This window comes from Helianthus annuus, chromosome 16, assembly GCF_002127325.2.
Source record: "Helianthus annuus cultivar XRQ/B chromosome 16, HanXRQr2.0-SUNRISE, whole genome shotgun sequence".
Lineage (NCBI taxonomy): Eukaryota > Viridiplantae > Streptophyta > Magnoliopsida > Asterales > Asteraceae > Helianthus > Helianthus annuus.
The window spans coordinates 191416558-191430927 of record NC_035448.2 but is presented as its reverse complement, the minus strand read 5'-3'; the positions used below and the strand labels follow the sequence as shown (position 1 = coordinate 191430927).

Genomic DNA, 14370 nt, shown 5'->3' with positions numbered 1-14370 from the left:
GCCGTCATAAGTCTCATAAAGGTGAATCCTATGAGATACAATTACTTATCTTCATTGGCTTGGTTGTTGTCATAAACTGTTAGAATCATTTTTTATCATTCTAGGTGCACTTTAAAAGATTAAATGATTTTTTTGGCAATGTAATAATAAAATTATTATTAATCTGGTTGATCCGCTAGGTTAACTACTAGATTACCAAGATTCAAAACACTTTCATTTATCTATAGTTTGTCAAAGAAAAAAAAAAAAAAAAAGCTGATGGATGTTAAATTTTCTTTATCAAGGTCTCCTTGGATCGTCCTTCAACCGCATGCTCTCGTCTGCCATCTCTATAATCTGGCGTCGCAACAAGAACAAATCTCCAAACCTTGAAGGACGTCTCGACCCTGGTGTGACTGTGTTCTCTTACAAGGAGCTTATAAAGGCCACCAAAAATTTCAGCCCTTCTCGCAGACTAGGGGAAGGCGGTTTTGCAGCCGTTTACTATGGTGAGAACTTAACGAACTTGTTCTTGTTCTTGTTCTAGGTGCTTTAGAATTATAAACATTGTTTGTAGCTGATTTTATACATAATCTTTTTTATCAAGGTAAACTCAAAGACATGCGAGAAGTTGCAGTGAAGAGACTACATAAGAAAAACCACGAAATAGTCGAACAATTCATGAATGAAGTTAATATCTTGGGACATTTACGACATCCAAACCTTGTTCTATTCTACGGTTGCACCTCTCAAGAAAGTCGAGAGCTTCTCCTTGTTTATGAGTACATTCCCAATGGCACCATTACCGACCACCTGCATGGGAAACAAGCAATTCCAGGCCGGCTAACATGGCCCATACGTTTGAAAATTGCCATTGAAACCGCCAGTGCACTAGTGTATCTCCATGCCCGTGATATCATACACCAAGATGTCAAGACAAACAACATTCTTCTTGATAACAATTTCAATGTCAAAGTAGCAGATTTTGGTCTCTCAAGGCTCTTTCCGGTTAATGTTAATTTTAATATTGTGTTAGCAGATCCTCAGGGAACCCCAGGATACGTGGCTCCTGAATATTACGAATCATTTCAATTAAGTGATAAAAGTGATGTTTACAGCTTTGGTGTAGTCTTGATTGAACTAATATCATCAATGGCGGCAGTCGATAAACTTCGGCCCAGAGAAGATATTTATTTGGCAAATCTCGCTCGAAACAGGATCCAAAGATGTGAAATTGATCAATTAATCGACCCGGCATTAGTATCTGATTCGAATCCTGAAATCAAGGTCATGATCACATCAGCAGCAGAGTTGGCGTATCAATGTTTACAGTTTGATTTAGAGATGAGGCCTACAATGAATGAGGTGTTGGATTTGTTGATGGAAATTCAAGCCGGGAGAAGAATGGATGTTGGCGATTTGGAAAGCGTGAATCCACCACCCCTATCTGAAATCAATGATTCAGTTGTTTTGTTGAAAGAGTTCCCGCCTTCACCGATCTCTATGTCAAAGTGATAACGTTCAGCGAACAGTTCGTGAAAACAAACCATTTTCATTAAAATATTTTTTTGTTTCTAGGGCTGCAAACGAACCGAACGTTCAGCGAACAGTTCGTGAACCGTTCGGCGAGAAGTTCGTTTATGTTCGTTCGTTTAATAAACGAACGAACATGAACAAGAAATTCCGTTCGATTAGTTAAATGAACGAACATGGACAAAGGTCTCGTTCGTTCAATTGTGTTCGTGAACGTTCGGTAAGGTGTTCGTGAACATTCGTTCATTTGCGTTAGTTTATGTTCGTATGTTCGTGTTTTAATTAAAGATTTTTATACTTTCATATATTTTATCTATACTTTTTATAATATTAAACTTTTATTTATATCATTGCCCTAACAATTAAACTAGAAAACCCTCTTTCACCTTGTTTATGCACCATTTCCCTTTCTTTTCTCATTATTTACATCGACGAATATGATCTACCTCTGTTCCACAATTAGGGATTTAAGTTCTAGTGCTACTCTCTGGGCCATCCACCTTTATCCTTCATCGCATTCGCCAAATTTATTTGTGTTCGCTTGTGTTCGTGAACCGTTCGTGAACTTGCTCATTTCCTTAATGAACGAACACGAACATAAAATCTCGTTCGGTAAGTGTTCATGAACCGTTTGTGAACACTTTTATTTCCTTAATGAACGAACACGAACAAGGCCTCGTTCGTATTCATTCAGTTCGTTTACAGCCCTAGATGCAACTAGTTTGACCCATTTCATATTAAGGCATGTTAATAGGTTTGTTCAAACTTTCAACTGGTTGGGCTCATTTGACACATTTCCCTTCGAGCTAAATTTCGCAGTTTTATGAAACATGAAATAAATAACCCAAATCGACCCATTGATGATTAAACGAGTCAAAGTTGCTACCTTAAAGTCTATAAAGGTTAATTTGTTTCTGCAACAAAGCTGGTAGTTCATTGATTCTTATGGAACAATCACAAACAACCAACAATGTTGCAAACACTGTTTGTTATTCCTGTGATTGTAGTTGTCTAATATCTCAATGAGTCAAAGGAGGTAAGTTGTCAAGAAACGCAAGTTTAAGCATGCTCGTCCAACAAGATGATCCTTATCGATAACCATACTAGAAATTAGGGATGGGTTTTTTTTCCCAAATACCCGTACTCGTACATGTACCGTACCCGTACCGATTTTAGGTATTTGGTACATGTATCGGTACCCAGTTTTATTGATTTTGGTATTCGGTACTTTCGGTATTAGTACGAGTACGGGTACGGGTAAAAACGGTACTGGTACCGAATTTTATGTAGATCTTTAAAAGTTCTTTTATGTTATATTTTATTTCGTATTATTGTATTTATAGTACTCGTATTGATTTTACCTATATGGTACCCGTGTCGTATTGATACCCGTACCAATTTTACCTATTTGATACTCGTATTATATTGGTACTCATGTCAATTTTACCTATTTAGTACTCGTACAAGTGCTCAAAAACTAAATAAAAACAAAATGGTACCAAAGCGGGTACTGTACCGAAAATATCCGTACCAGTACCCGTACCGTACCTATATATTTGGTACGGTATATGGTACCCAGTTTTGTTCAAATTCTATACTGGTATTTTCGGTACCGGTATGGGTACGGGTACTGTACCAATCCCATCCCTACTAGAAATAGTCAACAAACATGCTATGGTTATTCTCTTATGTGAACATGATGTAGTTATAGACCATGCCAGATTCAAACTAAAAGGAAGTCACAGTTTCATAAGTAAATACACATAACATAGTTTGATTAACCTCTACGGGTTAAACAGTCAATTTTACACTATGCGATGACAATCCTTAATCCTAACCAAGGATATTAAGTAGCATTATAAAAATACCAGCCTTCATAAAGACGTTTATGGGCGTACAAATATTAGCTTTGCAGAAGGTGATGCTCGCGGAAATGGGAGTAGAAGCATGTCTTTAAGCATCTTCAGTTCTTCATCAACGGAAACATTGTCATTAAGCTCAATCCGTACCTTCTTTAGCACAGGGGACATGGCCATGACGAGTTTCACAAATTCCATCTCAAGAGGTAAGTTATTAAACATTTTCATCTCTAACGTCTCAAGATGATCCAATTTCAAATCCGAGTAGTCTTTGGAATCAAAAAAGTTGCTGGAAGTTTGTTGAACCGGCAGCTTCTCGTTATCACACATCTGATCAGAAAAAGAATGTCAATAAAATCATTCAGAGCCATTATCATAAGTAAAAAAACTAATTAACTACCAGAAAAACAATTTTCTCTAACACCGGGGAGCTCCTGATCATACAGATGGCGGAAGATATTTCGATTTGTTCCATAAAGCACACATCCAGATGTAGATGTTTGAGATGGGCTAGTGAAGTTGGAAGCTTGTCTGGCATACCACCTGCAGTCAAATACTTTGACCAAATACCAAAGCCAAAATTAGCAAACAAACACGATATTCTTACATTACGTATCAATATATAATCTTTAACCTAAATACTACCTTCATATAATACTTTGAGACCTCCAAAGTCTTAAGCAGAGGCACACACCGAAGAAGATCAACAAATGTCAACTTGTTTCCTCCTGATGCAAAGTCAACGCTTTCTTGATACCCATTCTGCATTAACAATTTAACGTACGTTTATAATAACATGAATAATTGAAGGAGCTTCATAAATGGCTGGACTTTAGGGGTGTAAACGAGCCGAGTGGCTCACGAGCTACTCGAGATCGGCTCGAGAAAAAAGTCAAAACGAGCCGAGCTTTATCGAGCCCGAGCCGAGCTTGAGCCTATAATAAAGCTCGTTTGGTTATCGAGCCCGTGCTCGAGCCTGACATGTGAAGCTCGTTGAGCCTTGTCGAGTCTTAGTGTAATATTATTTTTTTTATCAATATTGAATAACATTTACCCCTTTATTTAACGTTGTCTAATAAACGAGCCGAGCCGAGCTTACTTAAACTTGTTTACGAGCCGAGCCCAAACCTAAAAATAACCATGTTTAGTAAAGGAGCCTGAGCCCGAGCTTCACTTATCGAGCTCGCAAGCCTAAAAGAGTATTATTTATATTATTTTTATTTAATATATTATTAACATATAATAAACAAGCCGAGCATGAGCTTGAGATATTACCAACGAGCCGAGCTCGAGCTCTGATAAGTAAATCGAGCTCGAGCTCGGGTTCGACTCGGCTCGTTTGCACCCCTATGGTTGGTTGTAAGGACCTTACCAAAATGACTTCATCGAGTAGCGGGCAATGGGAGAGGAACTCTTGAAGCATTTCAGCAGAAACCTCGACATTCGTAAACAATATCCTCCTCAGCCTACTAAACCCATAAAACGTTAACGGGAGTTCAAAACCACAGTTTTGTAGATGTATGCGTTCTAATCCTTGCAGTGAAAAGAACGAAAAGGGTAGGTTGTAGCATCCGTCTTTAATAATAAAGATGACTTCTTTCACAACATTTTGCCTTGAAAGACATCGTATTATTATCTGGTCAAAGTCAGAAAACAATTTCAATTGACCAACAGAAAAATTGAGCTCGAGTATTGTGGGACCGTTGTGGCGAGTCAAGACGTGGCGGATGGCCCTGGTAACCTTAAGTCTCTTCTCGACGACTTCACCGAGATAACTAGATGGCCCTTCAGCCAGATTGTCTGTAAATGCAAGTTTAGGCACTTTCTCCCAACTGTACCGCCATTTCTTTGACAAAACACTCGTTCGTAGTGCGTCTCGGAGTGGCATTAGACATAGAATATATTCAATTATGTTTTGAGGAAGGGTGCTGATGATATCCGAATTTAGGCAGTGAGTTCTTGTTGGGTTTTGATACTCCATAATGATACTGATGCTGCTGCAACAAGGTAGAATGCAAAAAATTAAACAAAATCCTAAATTTGTTACTTTATAACAACAGTTTATCAACGCATTACCTCTTTATCCTCCAAAGTAGGTTGACCTAAGGTAGGGGTGTTCAAAACGCCCGCGGCTCGAGGCTTGCTCGAAAAAAACTCGTTCGAAAAAAACTCGTTCGAAAAAAGCTCGTTTTGTTATCGAGCTGTGCCAAGACAGCTCCTTTTGTAATCGAGCCGAGCTCGAGCCAAGGGTGCTCGGCTTGTGACTCGACTCGTGGCTCGGCTCGATGGCTCGACTCGTGGCTCGTAAGTGTGTATATATACTAGAAATGTGTGTTAATTTTTTTATTTTTATTTGCTATGTTATCAATATTTGTAAAAAAAAAATTAACAAAAACTTTAAAAGAAATTAACGAGCCGGCTTGATCGTACTTGGCTCGAAGTATTTACAAGCCAAGAACAAACAAACCAGCCGAGCTGGCTGGTTTAAGTTTGAGTTCGAGCTCGAGCCCAGCCTGGCTCGGCTCGGCTCGATTGCAGCCCTAACCTAACCTAACCTAAGGACACGAGAACCGTGTTAATGGGTCAAAAATCTTTTTTTTTCTACTCTCTAATCAGATTAATGGCAACTGGGGTGCTGAATATGAAGAAAAACTTACTAAAACAAATTAGTAGGTACTCGATTATCAAATTGTTGAACTGAATTTAACAAGTTGTACAATTTGGAAGAAAGAGTGAATATGAATTACGTACCTCTGGTCTAGGGTTGAAGCGAAAGAATCAGCAAGCGATCTGAGAACAACTTGAAGAATTCCCGATTTGGGGGTTCATCGTCATTTCTCGAGTGTGTCATCAAGATTACATTTGGAGATTTCAGCTTTCAGTACTGAGTGGTCCACTAGCCATGGAGCAGACCCATGTGCCATCTTAACAGCGTGGTGGGTTTCTTTTTGGTACATTATTTTCATTTACCTTTTTGTTTATTTTTTAATGAGCTCTTAGTAGTTCATGCATTTTACTCGTTTAGCTTTTAATGGTTTAGACATTTGTCTCTGAGAGTATGTTTGGCTAAGCTTTTCCAACCAACTTATTGACTTAATCGATAAGCCAATAAGGAGTTTTAGGTGCTGTTTGTTTTTGCTTATATTGTCTGAAAAGAGCTTATGTCTGCGGGCGGGCAGACATAAGCTCTTGAAGACTGTTTGTTTAAAAAAAAAAAGAAGATCTTAAAATAGCTTTTGTTTGCTTAAAAAAAAAGCTATGAATCATTGCTTCAAGATCTTCACACACATCTTCACACACCATCTTCACACACCACCAACCCTTCTTCTTCTTCCTGCCACCTCCACCTCCGCCACCACCACCGCACCACCTCCGCCACCACCTCCACCACCACCATCGTCAAAACCCACCACCAATTTAGGGCTGTGAGAGATTGGGCGAGAGAGAGAGAGATCTGTGAGAGAGAGAGAGATCTGTGAGAGAGAGAGAGCTGTGAGAGAAAGAGAGCTGTGAGGGAGAGAGACCGTAGTGGTGTGATGCAAGCTGGCGACCAGAACAAGAGGGCGGCGGTGATGGCGGAGGGCGGCGGTTCCGGCGGTGATGATGAAGAATCGCGGCGACAGGTGGTTCTGTGACGGTGGTGCACCGTTTTCAGTCAATAAGAGGGCGGCGGTGATGGCGGAGGTGGTGCGGTGGTGGTGGCAGAGGTGGTGCGGTGGTGGTGGTGGTTGTAGAGAGAGAGTTTCTAGAGAGAGAGAGCAGAGAGAGAGTTGTGTGTGTTGTGTCTTGTGGTGTGTGAAGTTGTTTTTGAAGGAAAAAAAACAAACCCTCTTCTCCTTGCAGACTGCAGACATTTGGGCCACATCTTCTCTTGCAGATGCCTGCAGATGTGGTTCGCAGACTACAGACATTTTACATCTGAAAAAACAAACAGCACCTTAGTGTTTGGCTAACATAAAAGTCCTTTTTAAAATGACTTTTTGAAAAAAAATGAAAAAGAGTTTTTGAGAAGTTAACATGTTATGACTTCTTGATCAACTTATAACTTTTTAAACATCAAATTACCAAATTACCCCTTATTTTAACACCCTTATATGAAAGAATATCCTTTTTAGTCATTTTACATCAATAAACTAAGCCAAAAACTTTTTAAAAAACAACTTATTGACTTATTTTCCACTCCATAAGCTAATCCAAACACATTTTTTAAAAACTCATTTTCAAAAAGTCATAAGTTAATAAGTCCTTTTCCCAAAAGTCCTTTTTAACTTATATAAGTTTAGCCAAACATGCCCTGAATGGTTAAGACCTATAATCTGAATTGGTCAGATATTTACCTCTAAATGATTAAGCATTATACAGACTCTTAATGATTCAAATCTCTTGTTGGTTCAACACTTAATGGTTTAGATTTTTTATTGATTCACCACTTAATTTGAAACAAGCCCTTGCAATTTTTTTCTTAAATCTCCAATCTCTAACGCTGAGTAGTGTACTCTAAAACATGTTTTAACTATATTAAAAAAATAAATAAATAATACAAAATCCTCGTTGGGACTTGGAACACAATGGCATTTTCAAATATCTTGCAAGTATATAATTTTATAATTTTGTAAAAGAGAGAGATTGAGATAATGTAGGTAAAAAGGAGAAATAATTCGATAGAAAGCGTTAGATAGATAAAAGCATTCATAATGAATTCTTTTTTTCTATCCATATAATTATACTAAATATTTGTATTTTTTTATTCTTTTCAATTAAATAATATTTTTATATTTTTATTATTACATTAATATTCTTCTTCACTGACAACCACTTTCAAAAATATTAAAAAAGTTATAAAAGGTGAACAGTGTTACCATATATTGACAGATGAACAGTAATATTTTCTCTCTTCTTCACATACAACCACTCGCAAGTCGCAAGCATTCTTTATAACATAACTAACTCACTCATATAAATTTAAGAAATTCATTGTGAATGCTCTAATCTAGGTAAAAAAAATAGAGAGAAATAGATAGATAATATAGGTAAAAAAAAGAAACAAATAATTTAATGTTACTATTTCACCAAGTCACGGATTGAATTAATTTTATTAAGTGTTCACGAAGCTATAGAAACCATTAATATGTTTAATGGGTATGTAAATACTTTCTTCTCAAGTCAAATAAGTTTGAGTGTAAAACTTTTACATCCAATGTTAAATTGGTCATGCATTATCCTACTAACTTGTGACTTCTAACTTTTAGTGAGAATCGTCCAAATCTCTCATATTGCCAAAATACATCAGTTTTTTTTTTCTCTCTTCTTCATTACATCAACTTTTTTCATGATTTTGCCTTTAAGAAAAATGTACATATGTGCCAACTACCGGTGGTGAAGCTTGAGATGTCCGACCGGGGGTCGAAAACGTATATACCTAAAAAATTCTATACGAAAACTACATACTGGGCACTATTGAGCGAAAGGTTCGAAGGGCCGGGCGCCCCCACTATGCTGCGCCCCTGCCAACTACGGATTTATGTTGCAAAACAGACATGAACCTGCCTTGTCGATGGATATGGGATGCAAGATAATCAAATGCTGAAAAAATCTCAGAAACAATATTAGGCCATCTTAGATCTACAAAATAGTCCATAAAAGCACAATGCTTTAACCAAGAAAATTAACTAGCATCATCAATACATTAGCCTTCATAAACAACTTTACCGGCGTCTAATGATTAATTTTGCTGAAGGTGAGGCCCGCGCAAATGGGAGTAGAACCAGATCTCTAAGCATTATCACTTCATCATCTATAGAGACACCGGCATTAAGATCAAGTTGTACTTTCTTTAGCACGGGTGCCTTGGCCATGACGAGTTTCACAAGATCCATTCCAAGAGGTAAGTTACTCCTAGTCATTTTCATCTCCAATGTCTCAAGATGATCCAACTTCAAATCTGAGTAGTTTTCCGGATCAAGAAAGTTGGTGGGAGTTTGTTCAACTCCCAGCCTCTTCTTATCATACTTCTAATCACAAACATGTAAAAAAATGTAAAGAAAACAATAAAGAACCTCCAAGACAAATAATAATATAAACATTTACCATCAACACAAGTTCATCCAACAATGGGGAGCTCATGATCATACAAAGGACAGAAGAAATCTCATTGTGTTCCATCAAGCACACATCTAAACACAGACATTTGAGATGGGCTAGTGGAGTTGGAAGCTGGTGTGGCATGCCGCCTGCCGATAAGTACTTTAACCAAATACAAAGGCCAAAATTAGCAAACAAACAAGATATCCTTACATTAGATATAATATTTAACCTATACATTACCTTTGTATAACACCTTGAGATAACCAAATTTTTAATCAAAGGTGCACACTGAAAAAGATCAACAAATGTGAACGCGTTTCCTCCCGATGCAAAGGCAATAATTACTTCTAATTGATATCCAACCTGCATTAAGATACCAAATATGTACCTCTATAATAACATGTTTCGTATAAGATTGCGGGTTATATGGACCTTACCAAAACGAGTACTTTCAGTAGCGGGCAATTGGAGAGGAACCGTTGAAGCATTTTAGCAGAAACCACAACATTCATAAAGACTATACTCCTCAAGCTACTAAATCCATTAAAAGTTGATGGAGGTTCAAGACCACAATTTTGGAGATGTATATGTTCTAATCCTTGCACCGAAAAGAAAGAAAGAAAGGGGTAGGTTGTAGTAGCCGTCTTCAATAGTTAAGGTGAGATCTTTCACAGTATTATTTCGCGTTGAGAGATGACTTATTATCGGGTCAAACTCGGATAACATTTCAAGTTTAACTGACCCCTTGAGCTCAAGTATTGTCGGACCATTGTGTAATAACAAAACATGGAAGATGGCATTGACAACCTTATATTTATTCATATGTGTGCAAGCACATTGACCATTGTGTAATAACAAAACATGGAAGATGGCATTGACAACCTTATATTTACTCATATGTGTGCAAGCACATTTAGATGGTAGTTTGACCATATTGTTTGTGAATGTAAGTTTGGGCATGCCCCGCCAACAATATTGCCATCTCTTTGACAAAACGCTCGTTCTCAGTGCATCTCGGATTGGCATTAGACTTAGAATGCTTTCGATTATTTTTTGAGGAAGGCAGCTGATTCTATCCAAACTTAGGCCTTTCGTACTCATCCTTTTCGACTTCCTACAAATCAAAAAATAATTAAATCCAACACTTGTACAATTCATTTAGTTTGGCTCATGAGTAAAATAATCTAGCTAAAAAACAATAACCGGATCAAAGAATTATACAAATTCATTTAGTTTGGCTCCAAGGGCGTAGCTTTCAAGGGGCCGGGAGGGGCGCCTGACCCCCCGAACGTTTCACTCACTAGTGTTATATGTGTACGTTTCGTGTAGAATTTTTTAGGTATATACGTTTTCGACCCCCGGTTTTATAATTTTTTTTACTTATAGAGAATTTTTAGAATCGGTGACTTCCGACCCCCCGGTGGAAATTTTCAAGCTTTGCCACTGTTTGGCTCATGAGTAATATAATCTAGCTAAAAAAACAATAACTGGATCAAAGAATTATACAAAATAATTAACCTAAGGGAATTAATCAGCTTAAAATATTTAATCAACCACATAAAACTTTACCTTTAACACTTAAAACTCAACTAAACAGAACTGAACTTCGTCACAGATTGCTTTCATGCTTTGTTTCCTCAACTCAGTTTTCTGAGTTTTGATTGATATTACGAGAGAATATATAGGGAAGGAAAGCTCATTAGATAAACAATAGAATATCTATACTATATTATAATGCATGAGGGAGGGGTATTTTAAGATACCCAAAAAATAAGAACTTTTCCCCCTCTTTATTTATAGAAAGACCCCTAAAATGAGGGTAGTTTAGTCTTTTAAACACTATTTAATTTTTAGCCCCTAAACTTATTACAATTAAATCCCTAAGTTTTAACAAAATTATAGGTCATTAGTTACACCCCCCCCCCCCTTCACAACAAACTTACAATTCTTTTACGTATTCTTGTCATATCTTATTAACTATAATGTTTTAAAAAAAAAAATCCAAAGATGGCATGACGACCTATACATTTTTTTCGACGTCTCGGTAGTTGTCATGTTTAGTATCAACGTGTGGATTGAAAGATACAAGTAGATGATGCCTTAGCGTACAAGTGATTATAGCAAAGAAGCAGAATAAGTAAATGAATAAACTTTATGTAATCATTTTAAGAGTTCAATTTATTGAATCTACCATTATCAAATAATTGTGTCATGTTTGTAGTTGATTATTAGAAACTATAAAACGTATTATAGTATAGATTCAATGACTAAATATTAATTATATTGCAAAACTCTAACAACATATGTGAATATTTCGGTTTTGTATGGATATTATTTGACAAAGTAAAAAATGATTAGATATATGCTATTTATTAGCATGAGTTTGACTCACTCAAGAATAAATATTCCAATTTTGTATAGATATTATTTGAAAAGTCAAAAATTGACTAGATATATATGCTATTTATTAGCATGGGTTTGACTCATTTTAAAATGAATATTTATCACATGTTGGTATAGATATAATAACAAACTTTCTACGAAAAAGGATGGCAAAAAATCAGATGGGAAACAATTTTTAAAATTTAAAATTCTTTACACTATAAATATAAATCTATATACTTGGTTAATATGGTCAAATAGTATTGTTTAATATTTGCTTCTGTGTGATTTTTTTCTTTGCATCGGATGTGTATGCTCTATACCTGTTATAGTTTCATACTTTCATTTTTGTTTTATTTATTTTGAAAAACTAAAATTAAACGTAAGTTGGTCTTTTCACTTTCTAGCTTGCTAAGTTGCTTTATTGGATATTCTATGATCCATGTATTATCTATGCCATAATACCATATCCCGCTAATGCCTGATTTTTTTTTTATCTTGCAGATTGAAGTAGTTTGGGTGATATGAGTGTTGGTGGAGATTAGTGCCACAGAGGAGAAGACTTCAGGTGGTATACTGTTGCCATCAACAACATGGTCAAAACCTCAAAGGGGTGGCATTGTTGTTGTAGGAGAACGCAAGACAGTTGGAGAACACAAGGTGTGTGAAGGTAATGCTTACTCCTTTTAGAACTCTAATACTCTATATGTGCATATACGGTAGGAGTGGGGGGAGTAAAGAAAGGACAGATGGTGTAAGGGGTAGTGGTCCGCACCACCATGCAACAAGCCAGTTTGATGGGAGTGAAGTCTAATTTGATGATTATGTTGTTGTGCTCGTCATTTGATGTGGTGGAACATTATTGTTGGTTATCCCTTGGTTCCTCACTTAGATAGACTTTTCATTATATTATTAACTACATATATCTTTAGGAAAAGAAAAACTCATCAGCTCTGAATGATGTGAAACGGTGATATGATAACAAATTCCATGAATTTCGTGAGTGCACTAACGAATTAGCTCTCTAATTCAGAAGCACCTTCAATTCCAGGAAAAATGATCTATGTATGATCCAGTTCTCTAACTTTGACAGGTAACAAACTCATTTAGTATTTTCTTGAAGTCCTCCATCTAAGAACATGTAATAAAATGATCTATAATCTCTTTAGCTTACTCGTCTAATTAAAGTTTTCTTATATGATGTAACACTAATGATTTGATTGGGAAGACATAATTATCATGAAATTCTATTGTACAAACATCCCGTGTAGGGATGAGCATTTGGTATCAAATACCGATCCTGATCCCGTCCTGTACCGATCCCGATCCTGAAAATACCGTACCGATTTTTTCGGTACCGGAAACGGTATCCACTTTTTGGCATTTTCGGTATTGGTATTTTCGGGATCGGGATGGTGTCGGTACCCAGTTTTGGCGAAATACGGGACGGGATCGGGATTTGCTCATCCCTAACCCGTGTACATATTAATATTTTTAATACATAATTTTTCTCTTATAGTATGGAAGTACTTGAACGGCGTAGCCTACACTCAAAAAAAATCATAAGAAGTTAGACAAATTTTCTTGTGAGGCTTGGAGCAATCTTTAAGATCATTGGTTGATCACGAGTGTACCAACTCGAGAATTCATAAAAGGAGGCGGCTAAATGGGCGGAGCTGCAAGTTTAAGTATTGAAGAGCTGCACCAACTCCAGAATTCACTTGAAGCTAAATTTAGTCGGATTGTTTCCAAAAAGTTTAGTTGTTTTGTATTAGTTAATATTTTTCATTCGGTCTTGTGAAATTTGCACATTTTTTGGTTTTCCAAAAGCTTTCAGGTTGAATTTATCTATTTGTTTATTATATTAAGGAAGGGTATTTTACATTGTTCTATAAAAGTATGCATTTATTCAAATGCTGCAATTTTCACTTAGCAGTTACATTTTTTTTTGTATTAAACTGCAACTTTTTTTATTAAATTGTTGAGGGTTATTTTTACTATACATAATGCTTGAGATAAGGGCATTTTAATATAACTAACAGTTGAGAACTTTTTTTTTGTTTTAACACGTAAGGTACAATCTAAATTAAGGGTAAATTAGTCTTTAAACATTAATTTTAACAAAAGGCACAACCTACATAATGTATGAGATAAGTGTAGTTTTAATTCCGACATTTTTAACAAAAACATAGATAATTAGTTAGTACTTACACTTTATCCTCTTATAAAACACTAATTACTTCCACAAATTTCGAACGATCATAATTAACTCCTTCAATCTAACCAAATAATTAAAACGGATAACCAAAAACCAATTGGTAAATAAAATTGACCAACCGATGACTTCGGTTGAGGATAAGAACCAAAACAACTGAACCATACATACCACAATGAAATGGACTAACAAATGATTTCGCCAATGGCGTATATCCACCAAAATGATGTTATAATAAATATTGTACGAATAAGAAAAACTACCAGAAACGAGTATCACAATGCAAAGTGTCGCTCCCGCCGCATCGCGCGGGCACCC

The 14370-nt window shown here is 36.4% G+C and overlaps 3 protein-coding genes and 1 long non-coding RNA gene across 8 annotated transcripts; 2 read left to right on the top strand and 2 right to left on the bottom strand.

The window, feature by feature from the left end:
• The first annotated feature begins 201 nt into the window (after nucleotides 1-201).
• On the top strand, nucleotides 202-1556 carry LOC110917564 (LEAF RUST 10 DISEASE-RESISTANCE LOCUS RECEPTOR-LIKE PROTEIN KINASE-like 1.2). The gene is made up of 2 exons (XM_022162089.1): nucleotides 202-488; nucleotides 587-1556. Exons 1-2 carry the CDS (start codon nucleotides 263-265, stop codon nucleotides 1492-1494), a joined length of 1134 nt encoding a protein of 377 aa, XP_022017781.1. The 5' UTR covers nucleotides 202-262; the 3' UTR covers nucleotides 1495-1556.
• A 1678-nt stretch (nucleotides 1557-3234) lies between these two features.
• On the bottom strand, nucleotides 3235-6315 carry LOC110915020 (F-box/FBD/LRR-repeat protein At1g13570). 4 transcript variants are annotated; one of them, XM_022159639.2, is made up of 5 exons: nucleotides 6123-6315; nucleotides 4744-5365; nucleotides 4017-4133; nucleotides 3772-3927; nucleotides 3235-3701 (listed from the first exon to the last, which is right to left on the bottom strand). In XM_022159639.2, exons 2-5 carry the CDS (start codon nucleotides 5350-5352, stop codon nucleotides 3399-3401), a joined length of 1185 nt encoding a protein of 394 aa, XP_022015331.1. In that variant the 5' UTR covers nucleotides 5353-5365; nucleotides 6123-6315; the 3' UTR covers nucleotides 3235-3398. The 4 variants fall into 4 exon arrangements, with proteins under 4 accessions (XP_022015331.1, XP_022015332.1, XP_022015333.1 ...); XM_022159640.2 differs by having other exon boundaries at nucleotides 4744-5368; nucleotides 5448-6310; XM_022159641.2 differs by having other exon boundaries at nucleotides 5448-6310.
• A 2648-nt stretch (nucleotides 6316-8963) lies between these two features.
• LOC110917561 lies at nucleotides 8964-10018 on the bottom strand. Of its 2 annotated transcripts, none has more exons than XM_022162083.2 (4): nucleotides 9893-10018; nucleotides 9696-9818; nucleotides 9459-9614; nucleotides 8964-9382 (listed from the first exon to the last, which is right to left on the bottom strand). In XM_022162083.2, exons 1-4 carry the CDS (start codon nucleotides 9965-9967, stop codon nucleotides 9077-9079), a joined length of 660 nt encoding a protein of 219 aa, XP_022017775.1. In that variant the 5' UTR covers nucleotides 9968-10018; the 3' UTR covers nucleotides 8964-9076. The 2 variants fall into 2 exon arrangements, with proteins under 2 accessions (XP_022017775.1, XP_022017776.1); XM_022162084.2 differs by having other exon boundaries at nucleotides 8964-9379.
• LOC118488023 lies at nucleotides 9169-10264 on the top strand. Its single transcript, XR_004883287.1, has 2 exons — nucleotides 9169-9255; nucleotides 9911-10264. It is a non-coding gene; the product is annotated as an uncharacterized LOC118488023 (long non-coding RNA).
• The last annotated feature ends 4106 nt before the right edge of the window (nucleotides 10265-14370 follow it).

Coding starts and splice junctions, on each gene's coding strand:
- LOC110917561 (XM_022162083.2), bottom strand. CDS start 9,967: ATGAATGTTGTGGTTTCTGCTAAAATGCTTCAACGGTTCCTCTCCAAT. Junction 9,615..9,695: donor TCTCAAGGTGTTATACAAAG/GTAATGTATAGG, acceptor ATTTGGTTAAAG/TACTTATCGGCAGGCGGCAT. Junction 9,383..9,458: donor TGGATGAACTTGTGTTGATG/GTAAATGTTTAT, acceptor GTTTGTGATTAG/AAGTATGATAAGAAGAGGCT.
- LOC110917564 (XM_022162089.1), top strand. CDS start 263: ATGTTAAATTTTCTTTATCAAGGTCTCCTTGGATCGTCCTTCAACCGC. Junction 489..586: donor TTTTGCAGCCGTTTACTATG/GTGAGAACTTAA, acceptor TTTTTTATCAAG/GTAAACTCAAAGACATGCGA.
- LOC110915020 (XM_022159639.2), bottom strand. CDS start 5,352: ATGGAGTATCAAAACCCAACAAGAACTCACTGCCTAAATTCGGATATC. Junction 4,134..4,743: donor TACTCGATGAAGTCATTTTG/GTAAGGTCCTTA, acceptor TTGTTAATGCAG/AATGGGTATCAAGAAAGCGT. Junction 3,928..4,016: donor TCTCAAAGTATTATATGAAG/GTAGTATTTAGG, acceptor ATTTGGTCAAAG/TATTTGACTGCAGGTGGTAT.